Source organism: Cotesia glomerata, linkage group LG2 (assembly GCF_020080835.1).
Source record: "Cotesia glomerata isolate CgM1 linkage group LG2, MPM_Cglom_v2.3, whole genome shotgun sequence".
NCBI classification, from domain to species: Eukaryota; Metazoa; Arthropoda; class Insecta; order Hymenoptera; family Braconidae; genus Cotesia; species Cotesia glomerata.
The window spans coordinates 4,415,544-4,439,083 of record NC_058159.1 but is presented as its reverse complement, the minus strand read 5'-3'; the positions used below and the strand labels follow the sequence as shown (position 1 = coordinate 4,439,083).

General features: G+C 27.0%; 2 protein-coding genes across 9 annotated transcripts; both read right to left on the bottom strand.

The window, feature by feature from the left end:
• Positions 1–1,020: 1,020 nt before the first annotated feature.
• Positions 1,021–18,735, bottom strand: LOC123259786 (TGF-beta receptor type-1). 8 transcript variants are annotated; one of them, XM_044720475.1, is made up of 8 exons: positions 17,541–18,735; positions 15,231–15,342; positions 9,781–9,980; positions 6,602–6,838; positions 6,089–6,319; positions 4,135–4,475; positions 3,791–4,042; positions 1,021–1,984 (listed from the first exon to the last, which is right to left on the bottom strand). In XM_044720475.1, exons 1-8 carry the CDS (start codon positions 17,611–17,613, stop codon positions 1,862–1,864), a joined length of 1,569 nt encoding a protein of 522 aa, XP_044576410.1. In that variant the 5' UTR covers positions 17,614–18,735; the 3' UTR covers positions 1,021–1,861. The 8 variants fall into 8 exon arrangements, with proteins under 8 accessions (XP_044576410.1, XP_044576415.1, XP_044576414.1 ...); XM_044720480.1 differs by lacking the exon at positions 9,781–9,980 and adding an exon at positions 12,796–12,950 and having other exon boundaries at positions 6,089–6,322; positions 17,541–18,197; XM_044720479.1 differs by lacking the exon at positions 9,781–9,980 and adding an exon at positions 11,442–11,596 and having other exon boundaries at positions 6,089–6,322; positions 17,541–18,197.
• Positions 18,736–20,056: 1,321 nt separating this feature from the next.
• LOC123259787 (UDP-glucose 6-dehydrogenase) lies at positions 20,057–23,431 on the bottom strand. Its single transcript, XM_044720483.1, has 5 exons — positions 23,246–23,431; positions 22,551–23,018; positions 21,825–22,469; positions 20,545–20,688; positions 20,057–20,447 (listed from the first exon to the last, which is right to left on the bottom strand). Exons 2-5 carry the CDS (start codon positions 23,010–23,012, stop codon positions 20,271–20,273), a joined length of 1,428 nt encoding a protein of 475 aa, XP_044576418.1. The 5' UTR covers positions 23,013–23,018; positions 23,246–23,431; the 3' UTR covers positions 20,057–20,270.
• Positions 23,432–23,540: the final 109 nt, after the last annotated feature.

Sequence of the window (23,540 nt, the reverse complement as noted above, 5' to 3'; positions counted from 1 at the left end):
CAATTTTATTTTTTTTTTTTAACAAAGAAATTTATCTGTTAAGGTAGTTTGGGTGCCAAATGACTTCAACTTGACCCCATATTTTTTTATATTCATTCGAAAGATTATGATTTAATACATCTATAGAAAAAAAATCAGATTTTTTTACCACACCGTTTAAGAGATATAATTAATTAAAGTTTTGCAAAAATACACGATCTCTTATGAGTGTCCTTGTTCAATAACTCCGGAAATGGAGGATTTATAAAAAATCGGCCAACTTGACCCCATAAAAAAAACTTTCCAATAGATAGAACAATGTTTCATACATATTCTATCAAAATTTGATAACGATTTACTACATAGCTTTAATTTTATTGATTTTTTAATATCAAAAATTGGTTTTTATCTTTGTTGTTTGTCGGAGATATTACTTCCCCATATTTATCAAGGGAAAAATGGCGACTTCTCGGTGCGCGGCAAATTTGAAATAAAAAAATATAAACATAAAGTTTTTTTGCATTAAAATAAATTGTTATTAAACATACATTAAAAGTTCACGTAAATTATATCAGATTTAACATATTGAAGTGATATTTACAAATTTAAACAATAAATGAACACCGTGAGCAACTGTTTCAAGTACCGACCTTACATAACTTATAACAGTTATTATTGTTTTGTGACAGCCCAGTACTTGTCAGTTGATATTTTAATAGTTATATTATTATAATTATTTAACCATAATTATGAATTGAATTTATTCAATTAAATTCTGATTAGAAATAATTTTATATTTTATGCTATTTTTCGAGTGATCATTTGCAAAAAAGAAAAAAAAAATATCTATTAATTTGACCTCGGATTGCGACGACCAAACTACCTTAAATTAAAAATTTTTAAGAATTTTTTGTTTTTTAATCAATGGAATTTTTTTTCAATCATATTTTAAAATTAAGCTGAAGAAAAAAGAATAAAAATAATTAAAATTGCAAAGATACACAGTCATGGTGGATTAAAAAATTTAACTGCTGGCACAAATAGTACCTGAATGATTAATATTTTATTCGTTAAAATTTGAGCAAAAATATTCGGGTGTACTTAAAAGCTAGAAACTCATTTCTTTTATTTTTACCTTCATCATCATCTTCATAATCATAATCATCATCATCATCATCATTATTATTTTTTTTTTTATACACTGACAATAATCGTAATCGACAAACTTGTTTAATTACCAATTTAATTTTAAAAATTTCCATTAATTACTAATTTAAGATTAAAATATTGATGATAAAGCTAATTTCAATAACTCGCAATCGATCACGTTAGTGAATAACAAATCGATTAATAATGCACTTATCAAAATAAAGCTTCAATTAATTTTGAATTACTATATAAATATAATTATATTTTAAGAGAAATCACTAAATAAAAAAATATCTATCACATACCGAGACTTTTTTTAGCATTAAGCCAGAAGATTTAAAAATCCATTATCTTTTTCTCCAATCGATTCTCCAAATAATTATCATTTTTTAATTTTTATGTGTAAAAATAAAATTTCATATTTTTAAAGCCTAAATTTTATCAATTGCAAAGCAATGACATGATCGTTGTTATTCATACAAATACAATTGTAGAAAGTTGTCCGTTTATTTACTGTCATCAGTCTCCTTTTTTTAAATTATAAATAAATTATACCAGCATATTCATCTAATATACCAATAGTGTTAAGTATTGATAATTAAAATCGTATGCAATTTACATTGAGTTGATGAATAAGATCTCCTATCAATAGTTATTCCTGAGCATGCAGATGTGATTACTGAAGCTGATTCGTTGGCAATCCAAGTCTAGATAAGTCCATGTTCCAAATTACTTACTTAATGTCTGCTATCGATCCGTAGTTGGCCAGTGATTTTTTAATACGTAGAGCAGTCAACCTCGCTGCTGCATTGTGGTACCAACACTCCTTCATTACTTTTGACATTACTTGTAGTGCCTGTAACATAAATTATTGATCATTTGTAATAATACTGAAACTAGCCATGAAGATAAAGTTAGCCGACATCTAAAAATTTTTATTATTTTTTTTATTAAAGAATTATTACAAAAAAATTAAAAAAAAAAAAATTTCATTTGTTAAAAACTTCAAAAACTATAAGTGCAATTTTTTAAAAATATTTTTTAGTTATAATTTAATAAATTTAACAAAATAAAAAAATCAAAAATGTCGGCTAACTTTATTATTATAAACTAGCCGTCAGCTGTCAATTTTTAAAATTTTTATAATAAATCAGTTACAATAAAAAAAATGCTTCTAAAAATTTTCACTTGTAATTTTTATTAATTTTCACATGTGAAATTTTTTAATTAAATTTTTTTTATAATAATTTTATTGCCATAAAGTTTGAAGAAAATTTTTTATGCCTGTCAACAGTGTCATTCATTTGTAACACAATAATCGCTTCCGAAAAAGTACTCTAGTATTGAGGCTTCAAATAAATTAACAATTATTAAAATAAATTATGAAAAAAATAATTAAAATTATTTTTTTTTAAATATTCAATTTAAAGACAAAAAAATTTCAGACATTTCATTAAAAAAAAAAAAAAAAAAAAAATATGAAAAAAAAGTTTTTGATGGTTGCCATTTTTATAAATATTGGCATTTTTGATAAATTATAACATGAATTTGATAATATTTACATTTTTTAAAATCAAAATCATGAAAAATAATTTATTTCAATTACAAGTGAACTCTTTGTATACAAATCATGTAAATATTGAATGGAAGCGCGTACTTGATTACACTTGACATAATTTTTGTCTAGACTTTTATAAAAAATTTGATTAAGGACTCTACACAACAAAATTTAATATTGACGTTTTCAAAATTCGACGACACGCGATTACATTTACTTTTCTATATTTCAAAAATAATTAAACATTAAAACTATCAAAAATTACTAAAAAACGCGGAACAGGACCGACAATGATGGTTGATGACTGAAAGAACGACAGTTATCGTCTATCGCAGTCTAGCGGTCACGAGTGTGGAATGGCGTCGTAGAAAAAGCTTACTATTGGCCCGCGCCAAATTTACGAATGGCGCGAAAATATTTCAAATTTAAAAATTATAATTTTTAAGAAAATATCAAAATTAAATTTTTCAATGCTGACATTTATTGACAATTTTGGAAAATTTCATAAAAATAAAAAATCCTTTTTTTATTTTTGAAAATTTATAATTATTCTAAAGAAATTTTACAAATGAAGTGTATTTTAGCTTGATAAACTAATTTCTTTTTACTTCATACATCTAATCAACTTTTTTAAATTTATATATCGTCGAATTCAATAAAAATTAAGTTTTTAATAAATTAAACATTATATGTATAAATAAACTATAGATTTTTTTTAAAACATTTAAATAACAGACATCGTACAATTAATTTTGTATTATTAAATTTAAATGTGATCAAATAAAATAATTTGAAATGAAAAAAATATTTAAAATTTTTAATAATTTTTATATTCATTCTCTTAAATTAAAAAAAAAAAATTGTTTAATTTATTTATAAATTTTAATAAATAAATTTTTGAATATTAATTACTTTTCAATAAAATTTTTTCTCATTTTATTCAAAGAAATATATAAAAATAAACCATAAAAAATAAAACTGGTTCTATAATAAATAAAATAACATGAAGCTTAAATCAATATGACAACTAATTTCTCGAAACCATAAAAAGTCGTACCGTGTAATTAGTTAATTGACAAAAAAGAATGAAAAGAAAATACTTACTTCAATAGATTGCCATCTATTAGGAATAGAAGGTCTCTGTCGGTCTGTACAAACGACTTTTCTCATTTCTTCAATAGTAGGATCCGAAGGTACCAGATCATAAAATGGTAGCTGGTAATCATCATAAATACCACCTACATTACACCTTCTGGCAATCTCCCACAGTATTAAACCAAGAGCATATACGTCAGCCCTCTTGAAAGCATCAAAGTGGTTCATGTTTATCGTCTCTTCAAGGACCTGAAATAATACCTGATACCATTAAATAAATGCCAATAAATCAATGATCTCAGTCCTGTATTGAAGCATTAAATACACAAGTAAATATAAAAAATAATACGTACTTCAGGAGCCATGTAACGTTTAGTTCCAACCCGGTTATTAAGCTGAATGTCAACGGTGTCTGTGATAACGTCATGCCTCACAGCAAGACCCAGATCACCAATAGCGCACGTGCCATTTGTTTTGACAAGAATATTTTTAGATTTGAGATCACGATGAGCTATTGCTGGTTTACCCTGTGTCCCAACAATCTCCATGTGTAAGTGAGCAAGACCGGTTGCCATGGTGAGTGCCATTCTCATCATACCCTTCGTATCGACTGTTGAGCGATTTAGATAATCGAAAAGCGAGCCTTTCTCGTGGTAATCCGTTATGAGCCACAATTGTGTCCACGTTCCATTGTCTATTAAAAAAATTTTAATTATTTCATGCAATTGGAAATCAATATTACTTATATTTATTATTTACATTATTCCTTTCTATGCCAGCGATTTTTTATTTTCGACTCAGTTTTTTTTTTTATATCTTTACGTAATTCAAGAATTAATTAACCATTTGCATAATTAATAATTAACATATTATAACATGGCTGAATTAATTACTGCGCATTTCTAATCCGATCGCTTCACGATAATTATCTTGGAATTTTTTTCTATTATTGTCATTAATCATCAGTAATTAGTAATTAATTTATTATTTGTGTAACGTTTTGATATAAAAAACTTTTTTTATTCAACAAATCTATAAATCTTGTAGGAAATACTTAAGCGCACTGAAAACGTGCTTGAATTGTTGTTTATAACTAATCAGTTACCAGAGTGAAAAGTGTGATTTCATTTCAAGAAAATTGTCACTTAACTTTTTTAACAGGTAATAAAAAATAGATCTAAGGGCGCGTGATACGAAAGCTGATAAGAAATATTTTTCTGACACCGTAAAACTTTTGGAGTTGAAAATAATTCCGGAAATTCCTTACATTATTTGTTTCATGTTTTATTCATAGTGATGAGAGAATAATAATGATAGTTTTATACGTTAACATATCTCTCAAACGCTCGTGTAATATAAATTTATCAGAATAAAAACTATCAATAAAAACAATTATTAAAAAAATTCAATGAAAAAAATTATTAAAATAAAATAAGAAGCCACTTTTTACTATACAAGATAGAATATTAAAAAAAATAAGAATAAAGTATAACCATATATTAAATATAAAACAACAATTCGTAACAAGTAGTCTGTCAAAATACTTTTATATTTGTACACATAAATATAATAACTATGAAGGCAGATCTAGACACAAAATAATACAGGGATACAAAATAACCAAGACTAAGTACCAAAATAGTCCTTTGTATACTGCAATAAAATACTTTAACCTGTTACCAAATGAAATAAAGAATGCACTAACATTAGCTAAATCAATTAAATACTATCTGAGAAAATGGTTACTGTCTAGTCAAGAGCAACTATTAACTTTATAAATGTTTTTTTTACACCTTTTGAGTAATTGTTTTAAAATATTTATGGTGCTTTTCATAATTTTTTCGCTTTATAATTTATACTTAAGTAAGTTAAATCTATTAAATACTAATATGACGGTATTTCATGTAAATCATATATCGACGGTCTAATTAGCAATTGGTCTAACTCCTTATTTTTTAGAGGGTAATTTTTTAACATTTTGATACAGCAATAGTCCGATTATAAATTATTTGAATGATCCAAACAAAAATATTATACCTCTATTAGATATTAATGATATTAAATGGTTTTTTAAAGTGATATTAAATTTTGAATCAATTGTTTTTTCGTACAAATGGAAGATTCTCTAAAATGGAGTTAGACAATTTGCTAATTAGAACGTCGATATGCCTATTCACTCCTACTATATCTATGTTTGTATATTTATCTATCTTTTGGAAATAAATAAATAAATAAATAAACAAAAAAATTTTTTTTTATTTCGTCCCTTATTACTTAGTCAAAATTTGTTAAAAAAAATTTCCAAACCTTTATTATCAGCAGCAATGAACCCCAGAATATTATCATGCCTGAGCATGACAGTCTGATAAATCTCAGCCTCTCTAAACCAAGATCTTTCTTCTCGCGAGCTAAATATCTTAACTGCAACGTTTTCTCCACGCCATCTTCCTCGCCAGACTTCTCCAAATCTGCCCTTGCCGATCGTCTCGACTAACTGAATTTGTCGAGCGATACTCCGCTGCACTAGTAACGGCAGACCTACTTAAATAATAAACAAACAATCAGTCAGTTAACTAGCTCACAAAAAATCGTAACTACACTGAAAAAAAATTAACTTGATTCGAGAGAAAAATTCTTGAACCAAGATTATAATTTTGAAGAGAGTAATTGTCTTGAATCAAGACGAAAAATTCTTGAATTAAGTAAAACTTCCTTAAATCAAGAATTTTTCTACTCAAATCAAAAAGATTAAGTTCTTCAAAATTATATACTTAATTCAAGAACTTTTTTTTTTGTGTAATAATAAAAAACACAAATTACCTGAACCACTGCCGCTGGTCGTCATCTCCAGCATGTCCCGAATAGTAACACCTCCAAGGATCGGTCTCTCCGGCGCTTCCATAGAATCATCAGGAAAGTGTCTTGCCGGTCGCTGTCGACTCATGTGAATGTGATAGACCACCATAACGACCACACAGATCGCACAAATCGGCAACGCTATCGTCAGCGCCATTTTCCAGGTGGCCCAAGCCGCGACTCCATCGCCCGCAGCAGTCACTTTAGTTTGAAAAATCAGCAATTAGTTTATGTTTTTTTTTGTAAAATTAATCTTTTAAAAAAATTTATGTTTTTTATGAGTTATTAATTAATGTTTTAATAAGTAATTTTATTAAAAATAGCAAAAGCAATGCGTAATATGAAGCATTTGCGTTATAAACTTATAAATAAAAAGTAACAGATGTGCAAAGCGTTAAACCAACATGCAAAAACATTTAAACAATGACTTTTTCCTACGGGAATTTTTCATTGCTTACCTGTTATTTATATGACGAATTTTAATTACTTAAGTTAAATATTTATAAAAAATACTTGGTAGTCATAGCCATGTTTGAAAAGTGGATGCTTTCCGCCTGTGGTGCAATTGATAATACTAATAATCTATATTATTAAAAGAATAAGAAAAATTTTGTGTCCAGGATAGTCATATGATAAAATCGGTTTTTTTAGTGAACTTTAGTGTCATTGCAAAGGTCTTGACTTGAATTTGTGCTTTTTCATTTCATTCTCACTAATAGTCAATTTATGATGATCAGTATTTAGGCTGCATTCGAAAATGCTCTATCTCTAGATACAAAATTAGGAAACGACCTTGTATCTTATGAACTATTTACATTTTTAAAGATATAAGCTCATCCCGATGTTACACTCATCGAGACCTTTCATTTGAGTACCCACATCAATTTTTCATATATTTTATATATTTATATATATGTATATATATGAAAAATATATAAAAATGCATGTGGGTACTCAAATGAAATCTCTTAATGAGTGTAACATCGGGATGAACTTATATCTTTAAAAACGTCAATAGTTAAAAAAGTACAGTGCAATGTAACATAATTAAGAAACGACCTTGTATCTTGTGAACTATTGACATTTTTAAAGATATAAGCTCATGCTGATGTTACACTCATCGAGACCTTTCATTTGAGTACCCACATCAATTTTTCATATATTTTATAAATTTATATATATGTATATATGAAAAATATATAAAAATGCATGTGGGTACTCAAATGAAAGCTCTTGATGCATGTAATATCAAAATAAGCTTATATGTTTAAAAACATCAATAATTAAGAAAGTACAATGCAATTTAACAAAATTCATTATTTAGTAAAGCAAAATTTTAATTTTTTATAGTTCTCAAGTCACGGCAGTCACTTAGTGACTGCAAAGTTGCTAGTAATAATAATAAAATATATATGAGATAGTATAATAAATAAAATAATTTTCCATGCGTTATCATAAAAAAACGTTTAACATGAGAGTCAATATTGTTTTTGATCTGGTGTTTAGTAAATTTTAATGTCAATTTATTCAATTAATAATTATAATTATAATTTAAATTGGTGAACAATAACGATAACGATTAAAAAGAACGAAGGCCCAGATGATTCGAATAAACCAAAGCATTGATTGAGAACGTGACAAACGTACTATAACGTGGATATTATGGATTTATGTATACAAATATGACAACACATACATATAATATACATGTATATATTTATATAAATATATATTCATGTGGTGTGTGCTGCGAAAATGAAATCCGATTTTCTGTATTTAATTTTTGTGAATTTTAATTGGGTTTACATTTGTTGGTTGGATGAAACGAACAATCTATTTCATATCATGCGGTCCAATGAATTTCCAATCGAATTAAATGAATGAGTAGCCGAGATTTGTATTTAAATTCAATCCTCGTATCATGCGGTTTGTTCCACGACCCTCATGAGTGAGATTTTAAAAACAACCCATATATAGACGATTGACGATGAAGGCAGGCAAATATTGCTGGATGATTTTTAACGAGTTTTTATTAGCATACCTTGCTGACATTGAGGAATAATTTATAATGAATAGTAATTTTATTTTATAAGTGAAAAAAAAGCTACCGGGAAAATAGTTTGTAATAGAAAAATTTTAATTTATTTGCAAGTTAATTCAATAATTTTTTTAGACAAGAAAATTAAAAAAAAAAATTATGAAACATTCAAAATTTTTTAATAAAAAAAAAAGTCTATTTATATTGTAATTAATTTATAACAAAATAATGTAATTGAGATTTTGATTTAATACGTCAAAATTTTTATTTTAATTTATTTGCAAGCTAATTGAATAATTTTTTTAAACAAGATAATTTAAAAAAAATGTATGGAACATTAAAAATTTTTTAATAAAAAAAAAAAGTCTATTTATAGTGTAATTAACTTATAACAAAATAATGTAATTGAGATTTTGATTTAATACGTCAAAATTTTAATTTCAATTTATTTGCAAGTTAATTGAATAATTTTTTTAGACAAGATAATTAAAAAAAAAAATGAATGGAACATTTAAAATTTTTTAATAAAAAAAAAAGTCTATTTATAGTGTAATTAACTTATAACAAAATAATGTAATTGAGATTTTGATTTAATACGTCGACTGGTTGATAATCTCAAGATTGCGCTTGTCACTTGAGCAAAATTGAGTAATTTCCGGCGCGTGTGGGGTAAATAGTTTATGATTGAAGATTGGAGTTTGTCATTTTATATTGAGTAATATACATGTAATATAAGTGAAATAGTGATGTACATTGACAATGTAAAAGGTTGGCTCAATCTATGTAATAAACTGGCAAGTACTTGATTAAATAAATAAAAAAATAAAATAGTTATTCCTCTACAGTCAGCATAGCACTAACATAATACTAAGTGTCTTTTATTTCTATCTACTTGAACAAATGTGGCATGACTCGAGATATAAAAAATGGAAAAAAGTACTAGTAATAGTAATAGTACAGATTTATAAAAACGCTCGTGGTTTTTTTAAATGTAATTGTAATTGTAACTGTACAAAGCTTCAACGAGTGACAAAAGCAACAAGTGGAGTGGAGTGAAGAGTCATCGAGTGATGATTGTTTTCCTTTTCATAAGTGGATGTAGTACCTCTTTCAAATCTGTATAAACCACGAGAGTTTCCCGTAATGTATGAAGAAAACGACGGCTGCAGCTCGCGATTGCAGAAGTCATTATTGTCGCAACATGCGATTACAAATTGCTCGGTTCCAGGACCTCGAAGAGTCTCATTGTTGCTACACCACACTGAGTATTCGGGAGCTGGGAAGAACCGCGTCTTATCGTAACACCTGAGAACAGTATATTTCTCTCCTGAATATTCATTGCCGAAATTTCTAACCACTCGGTCCAAAAATTAGAAAAATCCTTTTTATTTATCCAAAATCTCATCCTGGAAATTTTTTATCTATATAAAAATTTTCATCCATAATCAATTTTTGTCCTAACAATTTTTATCACGGGTAGATCCGACAGTTTGTAAAACCGAGTTATTGAAAAGATACATTAAAAAAAAATGTTTTAAATAAAAAAAAAATTTCAATAAAATTTAAAAAAAATTATGCAATATTTGATCATTTTTTAGATGTGTAAAAAAATTTTGATATTCTTCATGGTGATTTTTTTTTTTTTTCATCAACTCACCACAAAAATTACAAAAAAATTTAACTAATCTAACCACTCGGTCCAAAAATTTTAAAAATCCTTTTTATTTATCCAAAATCTCATCCTGGAAATTTTTTACTCATATAAAAATTTTCACCTTCAATCAATTATTATCCTAACAATTTTTATCACGGGTCGTAGATTCGATAGTTCGTAAAACCGAATTATTGAAAAGATACATTAAAAAAAAAATGTCTTAGATAAAAAAAAAATTTCAATAAAATTTAAAAAAAATTATGCAATATTTGATCATTTTTTAGATGTGTAAAAAAATTTTGATATTCTTCACGGTGATTTTTTTTTTAACTCACCACAAAGAATTACAAAAAAACAGATAATTTTTTTATGCCCAAAAATAGGCATAACGCATCTAAAATATTACAGAACACTTTAAGTATCCTGTACGACAAAATAAATAAAATTTTCACCACAGGCAATTAATTAATTAATTAATTAATTAATAATCTAACGAATATAACGTTTACAATAAATATATAATACACATATTTCTGACTTGTATTCATTTATCTAAACGTGCATCGACGCAAGCTATTAATAGATTTTTTGTTTGCATGATTACATCAGTAGACATATTCTAAAATGAAGAGAAAAAAAATATATTTATAAGTACACAATAATTGAGATAGAAAAATAAAATAATAAAAAGATAAATTAAAATTAAAAAAAAATTGATTTATAACCAAAAGTAAGAAGCGAGAGTGATTAATATATAATACATTAATCTCAAAGCAAATATATAATTTATGGTACATGTATAAAAAAATAATAAATTAATAATTAGGAAGTAATGTGCAGATCTAAAAAAATAAAATAATTGCGCAGTGATATAGACAGAAGAAAAATAATAAATAATAGAAATAAAGGCAAGTGAAGAGTGAGGGCACAAGAGAGTGCGTCGAATAATTCTACACCACCGGCTTTATAATTTTGACAGTGCTATTGCTGAATTAAATACTTTGTTTGTTTATTAATAGGTATATAGATGTTTTTGTTATTTAAATAATAATAATAAATAGTTAACAAGAATAAATATTGTGGCTGTAGCTCCAGAGAGGATGAAACTGTACCTTCTCTCGTGGTAGGGTGCAGCGCGGGTTTAAGATCCCGATTGCAAAAATCCTCTTTGCAGCACTCGATGACAAAGGTCGTATTTATCGAATTGCTCGTCATGCAGAAGATCAGCGGTTCGGGTTGTGACGACGACAGTTGTTTTTTCACGCACCTTTAAGCCCATATTTTCATATGATATTTTCACAGCAAATCTATTTTTTCTTTTAGTTTAAGATGTTTTTTATAAATATTTTTTTTTTATTTTTTTGGAGGCCAATCGTCCACACCTCAAATCTTTGTGTCGAGAATAATGGTTTTGTTTTTAAATTATGTGTAAAGTGCTTTGTCTTCATTGCGTGACTTGGCAAAGAATTTAAATTGTTGAAGCTAACTGTAAAAATGTTGTTTTTTTTTTTAATTTATTTTAAGTCTTGTGATTTTATTCTGATCATTTTGTAATCTCTTAAATTGAGATACTTGCCGACAATATTGAAATTCAATTTGAAAAATTTTAAGAATAAAAATTATTTTTATTCAAGCTTTTATTAATCAAAAATATTTCAATAAAATAACCAATTAATCTGAAAAGTTTGAGGTGTGTAAAAAAAAATAAATTTTAAAAGCTATTAAAATAAATCTCCCTAAAATTCGATAATACTTCCTGAATTTGAAAATACCTTGTCGTACTAACCATCTTCATAATAACTTTCATTGCCGATAATATATATTTAAATTCACTTAAAAGCGTATGCTTTCAGAATAAATTGAATAACAAAAAAAAAAAAAAAAAAAAAAATCATGTAAAAAATAGAATAATATTAAATCCAAGATCTTTGTTAGACAGATGCGATTTATTTTTATGTGTTAAATGCATAAGAAACTCACAAAGAATATTGATAAGACAAAAAAAATCTTGAATGATTGATTGTCAGTAGCTGCTTAAGAATCTCCAGGAGTTTAAGCCTTTTCTTTTTATTAGACAAGTATTATCTACTTTTAAGTAAAAATAATTATCATAACAAAGTAGCAAATTAACATGCTAAAAAAAATTTTAATCGCTTAAAAACATCCTTGAGTTTCTTGGCAGCTAAAAAACAATGGGGCCTCGGTAAATAAAAGTAAAACGTAAACTCAAATAAAATAAAATAGAATGCTGTTAAATTTTGGGATTGTTAGTTAAATCGTTGTTCGACACACGGTGTTTTAATAAATATAAAAAAAAAAGTAAAAACAATTAAAATTAAAAATAATATTAAGTAAAAATGGTTGATGTAAAAAGGGTGAAAACGTTATTATTGTATTATTATCTCGAAATACCGCACACACACAATCGTGGCGTAATACACATATGTCCCGTGGTTATCAATATACCTTTAGGTAAATCGGGCGGTACGTCGGAAGACTCTAAAACCGGATATAATTTCAGGTTGCAGTAATCTTTATTGCAGCATACTCCATTGTGATTGTAGTTTCGTTTGCAGGCGAGAGGGTCTTCAGGTGGGAACCAATTTTTTCGGTCGAAGCAGCTTTTGTATAATATATCATAATTATCTCTTTCTCAACATAACTATCACCTAATAAATTACCAGTTTAATATATGCCAACTGTCATTCTCTTATTTATTAACACTCATCGCTGTCAACCCATTTATTATATTTTATTTTTTTACCAATTAATCGGTAAATAGTGACCACTGATTTTAGATTTTATTTATAAATATTAAAATTTGTGCAGCAATTTCTTTAAAGAAATTTTTCCGGATTTTACAATATATTTAATATTACCAACAATAATAAATAATAATATAAACGAGCCACCGTGACCGTAAATAATACACAGAAAGAAAAATTTCTTGACTGAAGAATAAAATTCTTGGCTCAAGAAAATTTTCGGCTGTCGGAAGGAAGACCGAAGTTGTGTTGGCCGAAGTAAAAATTTTTCTTGAAACTATATTCTTGGTGGAAGTAATTTTTTTTTAATTCAAATTATCATAAATACTTGATACAATAAATTTTTATATTTGATCAAGATTTTTAGATACTTTAGGGAAGCAGCGCCACCTACTTCAGCTGAGAAAAAAATTTTATCACCTTAAGAAAATTTTTCTCTTGAATATTTGATACCCATTTTATATTATTTTAGCGTGCAATTATACATATTGAATGAAAAAAAATGATTCAATATTATTTGATCTTCCCATTTGACATATTAATCAATAAAAATATTAATAAAAATTTACTTCTATCTTTATATTTAATTTTTTGGAGCAAGAGGCTGAATTTTCTTAAAACAACAAGATTTTCTTGACTTATATAAATTTTCTTGGATCAAGATACGTATTTCTTAAAGCAAGAGAATTAATTTTGTTGGAATAAGTGAAATTTCTTGTGTCAAAAAAAATTTTTTTTTCGCTCAAGAAAATAATTAGGAAGAAAAATATTTACTTGGCTCAAGTAAACCTTTTTTTCTGTGTATCAATTAATCGGTATCATTAAATAGCGACCACTGATTTTATATATTTTATTTATGAAATATTAAAATTTGTGCAGTAATTTTTTTAAAGAAATTTCCCCGGCTTTTACAATATATTTAATATTACCAACAATAATAAATAATAATATAAACAAGCCACCGTGACCGTAAATAATATAAATCAACGACTAAATCTATCTGTCTGGTAGAAAGTATCTAATACGGTTCATCTATTAAAAGTTATGAATTCGCGGTTAAATAATTGATAAAATCGAGTAACCTAAATATAATCTGTCTGGCGAATAAATGATTTAAGAATTAAGAATGAGGTAGTGGTGGCAACATCGAGGTCGAGTTCTCATCGTCGTTTTAGCTTGTCGCTGAGCAATTTATTCCGAGAGAGTTTAAACGCGAGAATTTAAACTGTTTTTCTTTTCTATGTCTGTTATATTTGTCTCCTGGCTGTCTTATAATCACCATCTTCTCTTCAGTCCTCAGTTATAGTATTTTCTCATTATTATTATTATTACTCATCTCGGTCTCTTACTTTTAGCCTTATCACTTTCATTTCGTTTTCCTGCTGGAATGCAGCCAATTACTTAAAAACTTTTTTAAAACATTGTCTTTACTCTTGTGTAGTAAATACTTGGATCAGTGAAACCACTTTTTATTATTAGTAAAAAGTAGCTTTTAAATTTTCGATAGGATCTTTAAAGATATTAAAAAATGACGATAATAATAATAATAATGTTGAAAGGCTAGCTTATGAAGCAGCCTAAAATGCAATGATAAAAATGAGTAATATTTTTTTGAAAAAAAATAAAAAAAAGGCCCCTTATTCACGGAACCCCTGGTATAGAATTTTTTCAGCAAGTAAAACTAGCTATCGATCACTAAGAAGAACGAATTTCGTGTACGTTACCACCCTCTCTTTTTCTTTTTAGTATAGTATATACATATATACGTGTATTCTTTGTCTCCTTTCCTCGCAAAAACCGGTCGATCCCACACGCTTCCTGGCAATTATCCGCGCGTATGCCCTGCATCTTTTTTCCCCATCAAGAGTATTTCAATTATCCTGGTAGTATATAGTATGTAGAATGTAGTTGGCTCAACGGAACTGGGATTACTTTCAGCCTCAACAATTTTTACGAGTCTACGAGAGTAGGAAACTTCTTCACGTTAATCATCTAAATTTTTTTACGGTTTCATTAATAATAACTTTTGTTACAGGTTTTAAAAATTCAAATTATTAATGTTCTAAATATAAATATAAAAATAAATTATATTAATTATTTATTATAATTTTAGTTAGTTAAAAAAATTTATTTTACCTGTATGCGTGTGTGATGACGTCATCTTCGCGACTCGTACTCGCAAAACAGTAACCGTCTGTCTCGCATGTGTGATTGGTATCGACACAAATGTCGCAGTAACATTTTAATCCTAAAACAAAATATTTAATTAATGAATTAATTATTTTTCATGTTAAAAATATTTTCTTATAACATAAATTTATAGTGAAAAAATTTTTATAATTATACACTACTAAATCTTGCGGATTAAATTCCCGTTACAATTATTAACCATGTACTAATTCTATTGAAATAACTCAAGAGATTTTATTTTTTTCTATCGTATAATTTTATACCCATGACTAGTTTTTTCTGTATTATTTTTTAAAAAGACTTACAAAGAAAAAAAATCTCTAGGTAAAAAAAAAAATTACGCTTTAAAGTACTTATTTATTGCACTAAAATAATATTTTGGTGTTGTGCAATAAATAATTACTCACTTAAATTATTTATCTTTATTAAAGAACTTCAAAGAAAATAAAACTTTAGTTTACATTGAAATAATTTATTATTTTTTTATCGGTCTATTACCCGCATGTAAAATGAAAACAAATTCTAAAACTCAAAAATAAACAGCTAAATTTTAAACGGTTTAAATTACGCAAGACTACCGAGAAATTATCGAATAAATTAAAAATAAAATCTGCATACAAAAAAACGAAAAATAACGTATTGGACATAATCTTAATTTGCATACTAATATATTTATCTCAATATATATATATATATATATATATATATATATATATATATATATATATATATATATATATGTGTGTGTGTGTGTACACATATATTTCTCAACGCGCTAAAAAATTAATTCACAACAAACACGCTCGGATTTTATATCCATTATTTTTATAGCGAATGATAAAAAATTTAATTAAGTACACAAAGTATATCAATGCAGTAATGTCATATACTTTAATACGCAGTCATACAAACATATAATTTATGATTAGAATGCAATTTAAACTATTGTTGCATAACAAAACGTCGATAACCCTCATCGATAAACATTTTTAATAAATCATTAATACTAACTAATTTATTAACTATCATTCATAATAAGTATTTAAATTAACTATGTGCTTAAATTAATATTAAATAATAGTAATAATAAAAAATAATCTAAATTAATTACTTCACTCTAGAAAAAAATGTACATTAAATATTTAATACATGAATCTATTTTTTTATATTTTTCTTTGATTGCTCAGTGTTATCGTTCATTTATTTACATTGTTTTACATCAACAGGTTAAAACTTTCCATACATAAAAAAAATATTTAATTACGTAGACCAATAAAATATTGATAAAAAAAAATGTATAATGAATTTTGACTCCAAAATATTTTTTTTAAATTAAGAAATTTAGTAATATTCGACTCTGGACAGAACTGCCACATATTATAAATTCCTAAAGTTTAAACATTTTTAAAAGTAAAGTATTCAACTTTTTTATGTTACGTGAAATTGAAGGAAAACAGTACCTCCATGAAAAAAATATATTTCGAAATATATAAAAAATACATTTTAAATATATTAAAAATCTATAAAAAATATATAAATATACATAAATTATGTTTAGTAAATATATTTTTAATGACTAACTTTTGGCCGATTTTCATATAAATTTTATATTATTTCAAATATATTTTTTTTATATTTTTAGCTATGTATTTTTTGAATATATGTAAAATGTGTTTAAAATATATAAAATATATATGAAAATTGGCCAAAAGTTAGTTACTAAAAATATATTTACTATATATATTTTTTATATATTTCGAAATATATATTTTTTATATTTTTTTTTCATGGGGGTAATTTGATTTTGATTTTTTCTTGTGATTTTTGTTTAGAGACTACCTTTATTTCTTTTTATTTCTGTGCTTTTCTTGGCTACTATTCTGATTAGAAAATAAAAATTTGCTCCTTAAATTCTAAATTCTACAAATATGAATTTATTTTACCAAACAATACTATTATAAGGTGAATATATGAAATAATATATTATGAGGTTTTGGCGTAACTTTTTGATAAATAAATAAATAAAATAAATATAACTAAAAATAATTTTCAATAAAATTTAAAACTTTAAATATAAATTATTTTATCATTAATAAATGTAATAACAACTTATAAAAAAAACAACAACAGATAATAAACCCATTGAACGCCAGAGAAAAAATAAAAATAAAAAGCAATCGAAACACGTGTTAATAATGGAGTAAAAGCAAGTAATAATTAAATTTAAAATAATTAGTGAAGCGTATAATTACATACCATTAACAGTTGTTGATAAATAAATAATTAACACAAAGGCAATGATGCCCAGTGTGTTATTAACTTTTCCCATTTTGCTTAAAAATAATCAACTTGAACTTGAAGACGAGCAGCCCCACAATTTTGACATTTTATATCACTTATTATTATTATTACCAGTGTTGATTAATCAGTACGGTAAGCTGATCTGGTGAACTAGCGGTGGTAAATTGGACACCATTCAGCTGATTAAATTCATCAATTAAAAATCTATTTATATTAAATAAAAATAGATCACCGTCTTTATACAATAGACAATATAATCAGCAAGTTGTACTAGATGATGATAAAAGTCAGTGGCGTATCCATGAGCAACTCGACATCTCGTTTCTAAGCCTCCGGTCGATGACCGTGAGACAGCATGCCGACACAATACAACATATAACACTAACTATTTAGGCTCTTTTGCTGTTCTGCCTACTGTATACTACTCCAATTGGTAAATAATAGCTGTCAGCGATCCACCAACTGGTAGAAGAAATTCATCAGCACTTAGAAATATATTTAACGTTCATTTTATTATTATTATTCAATCAATAATTGCAACATTGTTGATAACTAAATAGAAAAAAAAAAAAAAAAAGTAAAAATATCATTCAGTCAGCATTATTTTTTTTTCATACGCACGCGGCCATTTTCTGCGATAGACCACAGCCTAGAGCTCTCAATAAATTGCGAATCAACGAGCTACATGCTACAGCCGGTTTTTAACAACACACTGTTTTAATTGTTGCTGTATTATTACAATGGTTTACGGTTATTTTAATATCACTTGTTTGTTGTTAGTCAGCTGGCATCACTGGTGACTATTTAGCGATAACTGATAACTGATAACTTTATAACACTGAGTAATTTAACTGAATTTATTATTTGATTTAACGAGTAGTCACTAACGTGTGTACCTGCTGATCACAACTGATGCACTACCGATGATTTGTCACTGAGCGCCATGACACTAGCTGTGTCAGGTGGTGAGAAAAAATATTAACACTCTTTTTTATTCGCATGCTTTTTCGCGGATTGATTATTTATTATTTCTGATGTTTATACTTAATATTTAACATCGCGATGTTTAATAGGTTTGTTTTTTCTTCCTGATACTCATCGCTTTTTTTAGCTTTATTATGGTTTACTTTTTTTATCGAGCTTAGAAGTGGCCGTTTTCTTTGCAGAAAAAAATTTTTAGCGCATGTGCAAAGTATACACGCGCAAGATTTCTGCGCGTAATTTTTCAGCGCGAAAATTTAAGGTATTAAAAAATATAATATTTAATCTATATTATTAAAAGAATAAAAAAATTTTGTGTCCAGGATAGTCATATGATAAAATCGGTTTTTTTAGTGAAATTTAGAGTCATTGCAAAGGTCATGACGAATTTATGCCTTTTCAAGGTTTCATTTCATTCTTACCGATAGTAAATTTATGATGATAAGTAATTAGGTTGCATTTGAAAATGCTCTATCTCTAGATACATAATTAAGAAATGACCTTGTATCTTGTGAACTATTGACATTTTTAATGATATAAGCTCATCCCGATGTTACACTCATCGAGACCTTTCATTTGAATACCCACATCAATTTTTCATATATTTATATATATTATATATATGTATATATGAAAAATATATCAAAATGCATGTGGGTACTCAAATGAAAGCTCTGGATGAATGTAACATCGGGATGAGCTTATATCCTTAAAATTGTCAATAGTTAAGAAAGTACAGAGCAATTTCACATAATTAAGAAATGACCTTTTATCTTGTGAAATATTGACATTTTTAAAGATATAAACTCATTCCGATGTTACACTCATCGAGACCTTTTATTTGAGTACCCACATCAATTTTTCATATATTTATATATATTATATATATATGTATATATGAAAAATATATCAAAATGCATGTGGGTACTCAAATGAAAGCTCTGGATGAGTATAACATCGGGATGAGTTTATATCCTTAAAATTGTTAATAGTTAAGAAAGTACAGGGCAATTTCACAAAAGTCATTATTTAATAAAGCAAAATTTTATTTATTTATAGTTCACAAGTTACGGCACTCACACAGTATTTAATTAAAATGTGAGAAAATAATTGTTATATCTATGACCTTTATTTTTTATTTAGTAAAATTGAAAATTATAAATAAATAATTTTTTGTTCATTTTTACAAAATTAATGAACAGAAACTTTGAATAATTATTTTTTTATTTATTTACATTGGCACGTTCTAAATATTTTTTTAAACAGTTCAAAAATCTATTTTTTATACTATTATTACTTATTATTTAAATATAAATTTTATCAATAAAATTAATATTTTTTTTATCATTTAAAATAAGTTATTTTAATTATATAACTGTAAAAATTTGGTAGAAATATTCAAAACTAATATTTTAGTGATTATTATCGAGATCTTTTACATTCAAAAATATACTAAAGAAGAAATAAAGTACAAAAAAATTATAAATTTAAAATATTTTTTATTTTATTACCAATAGATAATAAAAAATTTACAAATAGTCCATAATAACAATTTTTATACACAGAATAAAGATTATTATATTGAACGAAATAATAAAAATATATATACAATAATACTTTTAATAATGCCATTAAGTATTGCTTTTTTGATCATATAATTCATATTGAAAATGCAATTAATACTTGAGATTCAATTGCTGGTGATTACATCTGCGTTGGGCTGCCCCAAGTTCTTGAAACCGCAATTCGAGACACGCGTTTGCCGATGGTCTGCACAATAAATCCGATCTTTTGTAATTTTTCGTGATCTAGGATTTTTCGACCGTCGAAAATGTAAGCTGGTTTAGTCATTTCTGAATAAATGCGCTCGTAATCCAATTCCTAACAATCGATAAATATTAAGTAGCATATAATTTATTTTTTATAGAACAAAGAATAATTCATTTACACCTCATATAATATAATTAAAGATACTTACAATAAATTCATCCCATTCAGTGCACAAAACAATAGCGTGAGTATTTTTAGTTGCGCTGTACGCATCGTGGTAAATATTGACACGATTTTTAATATTATCAACGTCAAAAGCTGATAAATTGTCAATTATTTGAGATTCTTCAACCTGTAAAACAACAAAAGTTAAACAATTGTTGAAATAAATCCAATTGTGAAATTTATAGATTATAATCCACTGAACAACCCAAATATAAACTGCAATTATTTTTACAATGTATTAAGCTCTACACTTAAGTTGTTGTTTCTCGAAATTATGTTTTCAAATAGAGACTGAGCCAGAGCATTCTATATATTTACCTAATACACTTAATACACTTACTATTATCTATATTATTAAAAGAATGAGCAAAATTTTGTGGTCAGTGTATTTATGTGATAAAATGGATTTTTTGCTTAAATTTGGTATCGTTGGAAAAGTCTTGACTTGGAGTTGTGCCTTTTCATGATTCCGTATCATTTTCACTAATAGTCAATTTATGATGATAAGTATAAAGGATGCATTCGAGAATGCTCTATCTCTAGATACATAATTAAGAAATAACCTTGTATCTCGTGAACTATTGACATTTTTAAAGATATAAGCTCATCCCGATGTTACACTTATCGAGCCCTTTCATTTGAGTACCCACATCAATTTTTCATATATTTTATATATTTATACATATGTATATATGAAAAATATATGAAAATGCATGTGGGTACTCAAATACTTCTGATGAATGTAACATCGGGATAAGCTATCTTAAAATATCAATAATCAAGAGAGTACAGTGCAATTTAACATAATTAAGAAATGCCCTTGTATCTTGTGAACTATTGACATTTTTAAAGATATAAGCTCATCCCGATGTTACACTCATCGAGCCCTTTCATTTGAGTACCCACATCAATTTTTTATATATTTTATATATTTATATATATGGATATATGAAAAATATATCAAAAATGCATGTGGGTACTCAAATGAAAGCTCTTGATGAGTGTATCATCAGGATGAGCTTATATCTTTAAAAACGTCAATAATTTAAAAAGTACAGTGCAATTTAACAAAAGTCATTATTTAATAAAGCAAAATTTTGATTTTTTTTTTTAGTTACAAGCCACGGCAGTCACATAGTGACTGCAAGGTTATTACTTATAATTATTAATATCAAATATATTGTAACTGTTATTTCTAATGGAACCCGCTCAATGGCCTGCTATAGGGTTCAGTGTATTGTTTAAAATAAATAAATAAAATACCTTAGGGTCATAAATATGAAGAACAGCGCCCTCATCAAGGAGATTTTTAGCAACGGAAATAGCTGGACTTTCTCGAGTATCGCCAGTATTTTTCTTAAAAGCGAATCCTAGCATCGTGATTCTCTTATCAGTGACAGTATTAAAAAGACTTTCGATAACTTTAGTCGAGAATCTGGACTTCTGGTACTCGTTCATGTCGATTACTTGTTGCCAGTAGGCCGCAACCTCCGGCAAGTTTAAACACTCGCATATATAAACCAGATTAAGGAGATCTTTTTGAAAACAAGAGCCCCCGAAACCCACCGAAGCTTGAAGAAACTTTGACCCGATTCTTGAGTCCAAACCAACAGCCCTTGCGACTTCAGTTACATCCGCTCCAGTAGCTTCACAAACAGCCGATAACGAGTTGATACTCGAAATTCTCTGAGCTAAAAATGCATTGGCTGCTAATTTTGAAAGCTCTGAACTCCACGTGTTTGTCGTGAATATTTTATCACGCTTGATCCAGTTTTCATAAATTTTACACAATTTTTCAACAGCTTCACGCCCTTGTGGAGAGTCTTCTCCACCAATCAATACTCGATCTGGATTCATTAAATTATCAATTGCTGTTCCTTCAGCTAAAAATTCCGGGTTTGAAAGTATCTACAACATAAAAGAAATATTTACGGTAAATTAATCAATTAGAAAAATTTATTGACAATAAAATATAGTCACGTGTTTTACCTGATAAGAAACACCTGGCTTATGATTGGCTCGTAAAATATGCATGATACTTTCAGCGGCTCTTACAGGCACGGTACTCTTTTCTACGACGATTTTATCACTAGTAGCCACATCAGCTATCATGCGAGCTGTATTTTCTACGTACTTCAAGTCTGCAGCACGACCTTTGCCTATTCCAAATGTCTTGGTCGGTGTGTTGACAGATATAAAAATTAAATCTGCCTCTTTTATGGCAGCCTCGATGTCAGTCGAGAAGAATAAATTTTTTCCGCGACATTTTTCTACGACTACATCCAAACCTGGCTCATAGATTGGCAGTTTGTCCGAATTCCACTGTGCTATCTTTTCTTTACTCTTATCGACAACTGTCACGCGGATATCTGGGCACATCATTGCTATTACACTACAAGTTGGTCCTCCTACATACCCTGCACCGATTCCGCAAATTTTTTTTATTGTCATTTTTTTCTGAAACAAAATTCATTATTAATAAACATTTTAAATTGCGCGCTTTAATTTTAACCAATAAAAAAACTACATTTTTTTTTTTTAGAGTTTTGAGAATAAACTGACTAATTTAATCATGAATTTTATATTATAAATAAAAAATTAAAAAAAAAGAAGGAATAAGGATTATTTTTGATAAGTGACAGAAAATGGTAATTTTATTTAATATAAATTAAACATCTACTTACTTGATGCAGATTCTGATTGATACAAAAGTGTATTTTATTCACGCTACTGTCAAAAATTTATACCAGCGAATTTATGTTGTTAAATACTTGTCAAGTGTCGAACAACGAGTATCGGAACAAGTAAATATATTTAGATATTAAGAGAAATCAACGGCACGCCACGCATACAAAACTCTGCAAAATTCTCAAACACGCCTAATATAGCCGAAAACTCTGTATCCAAGTGACATCTAGCTTAAATCAAGATAACTAAAAAAACAGCTGACCGCGAAAAACCAGCGAAGGAAAATTACAG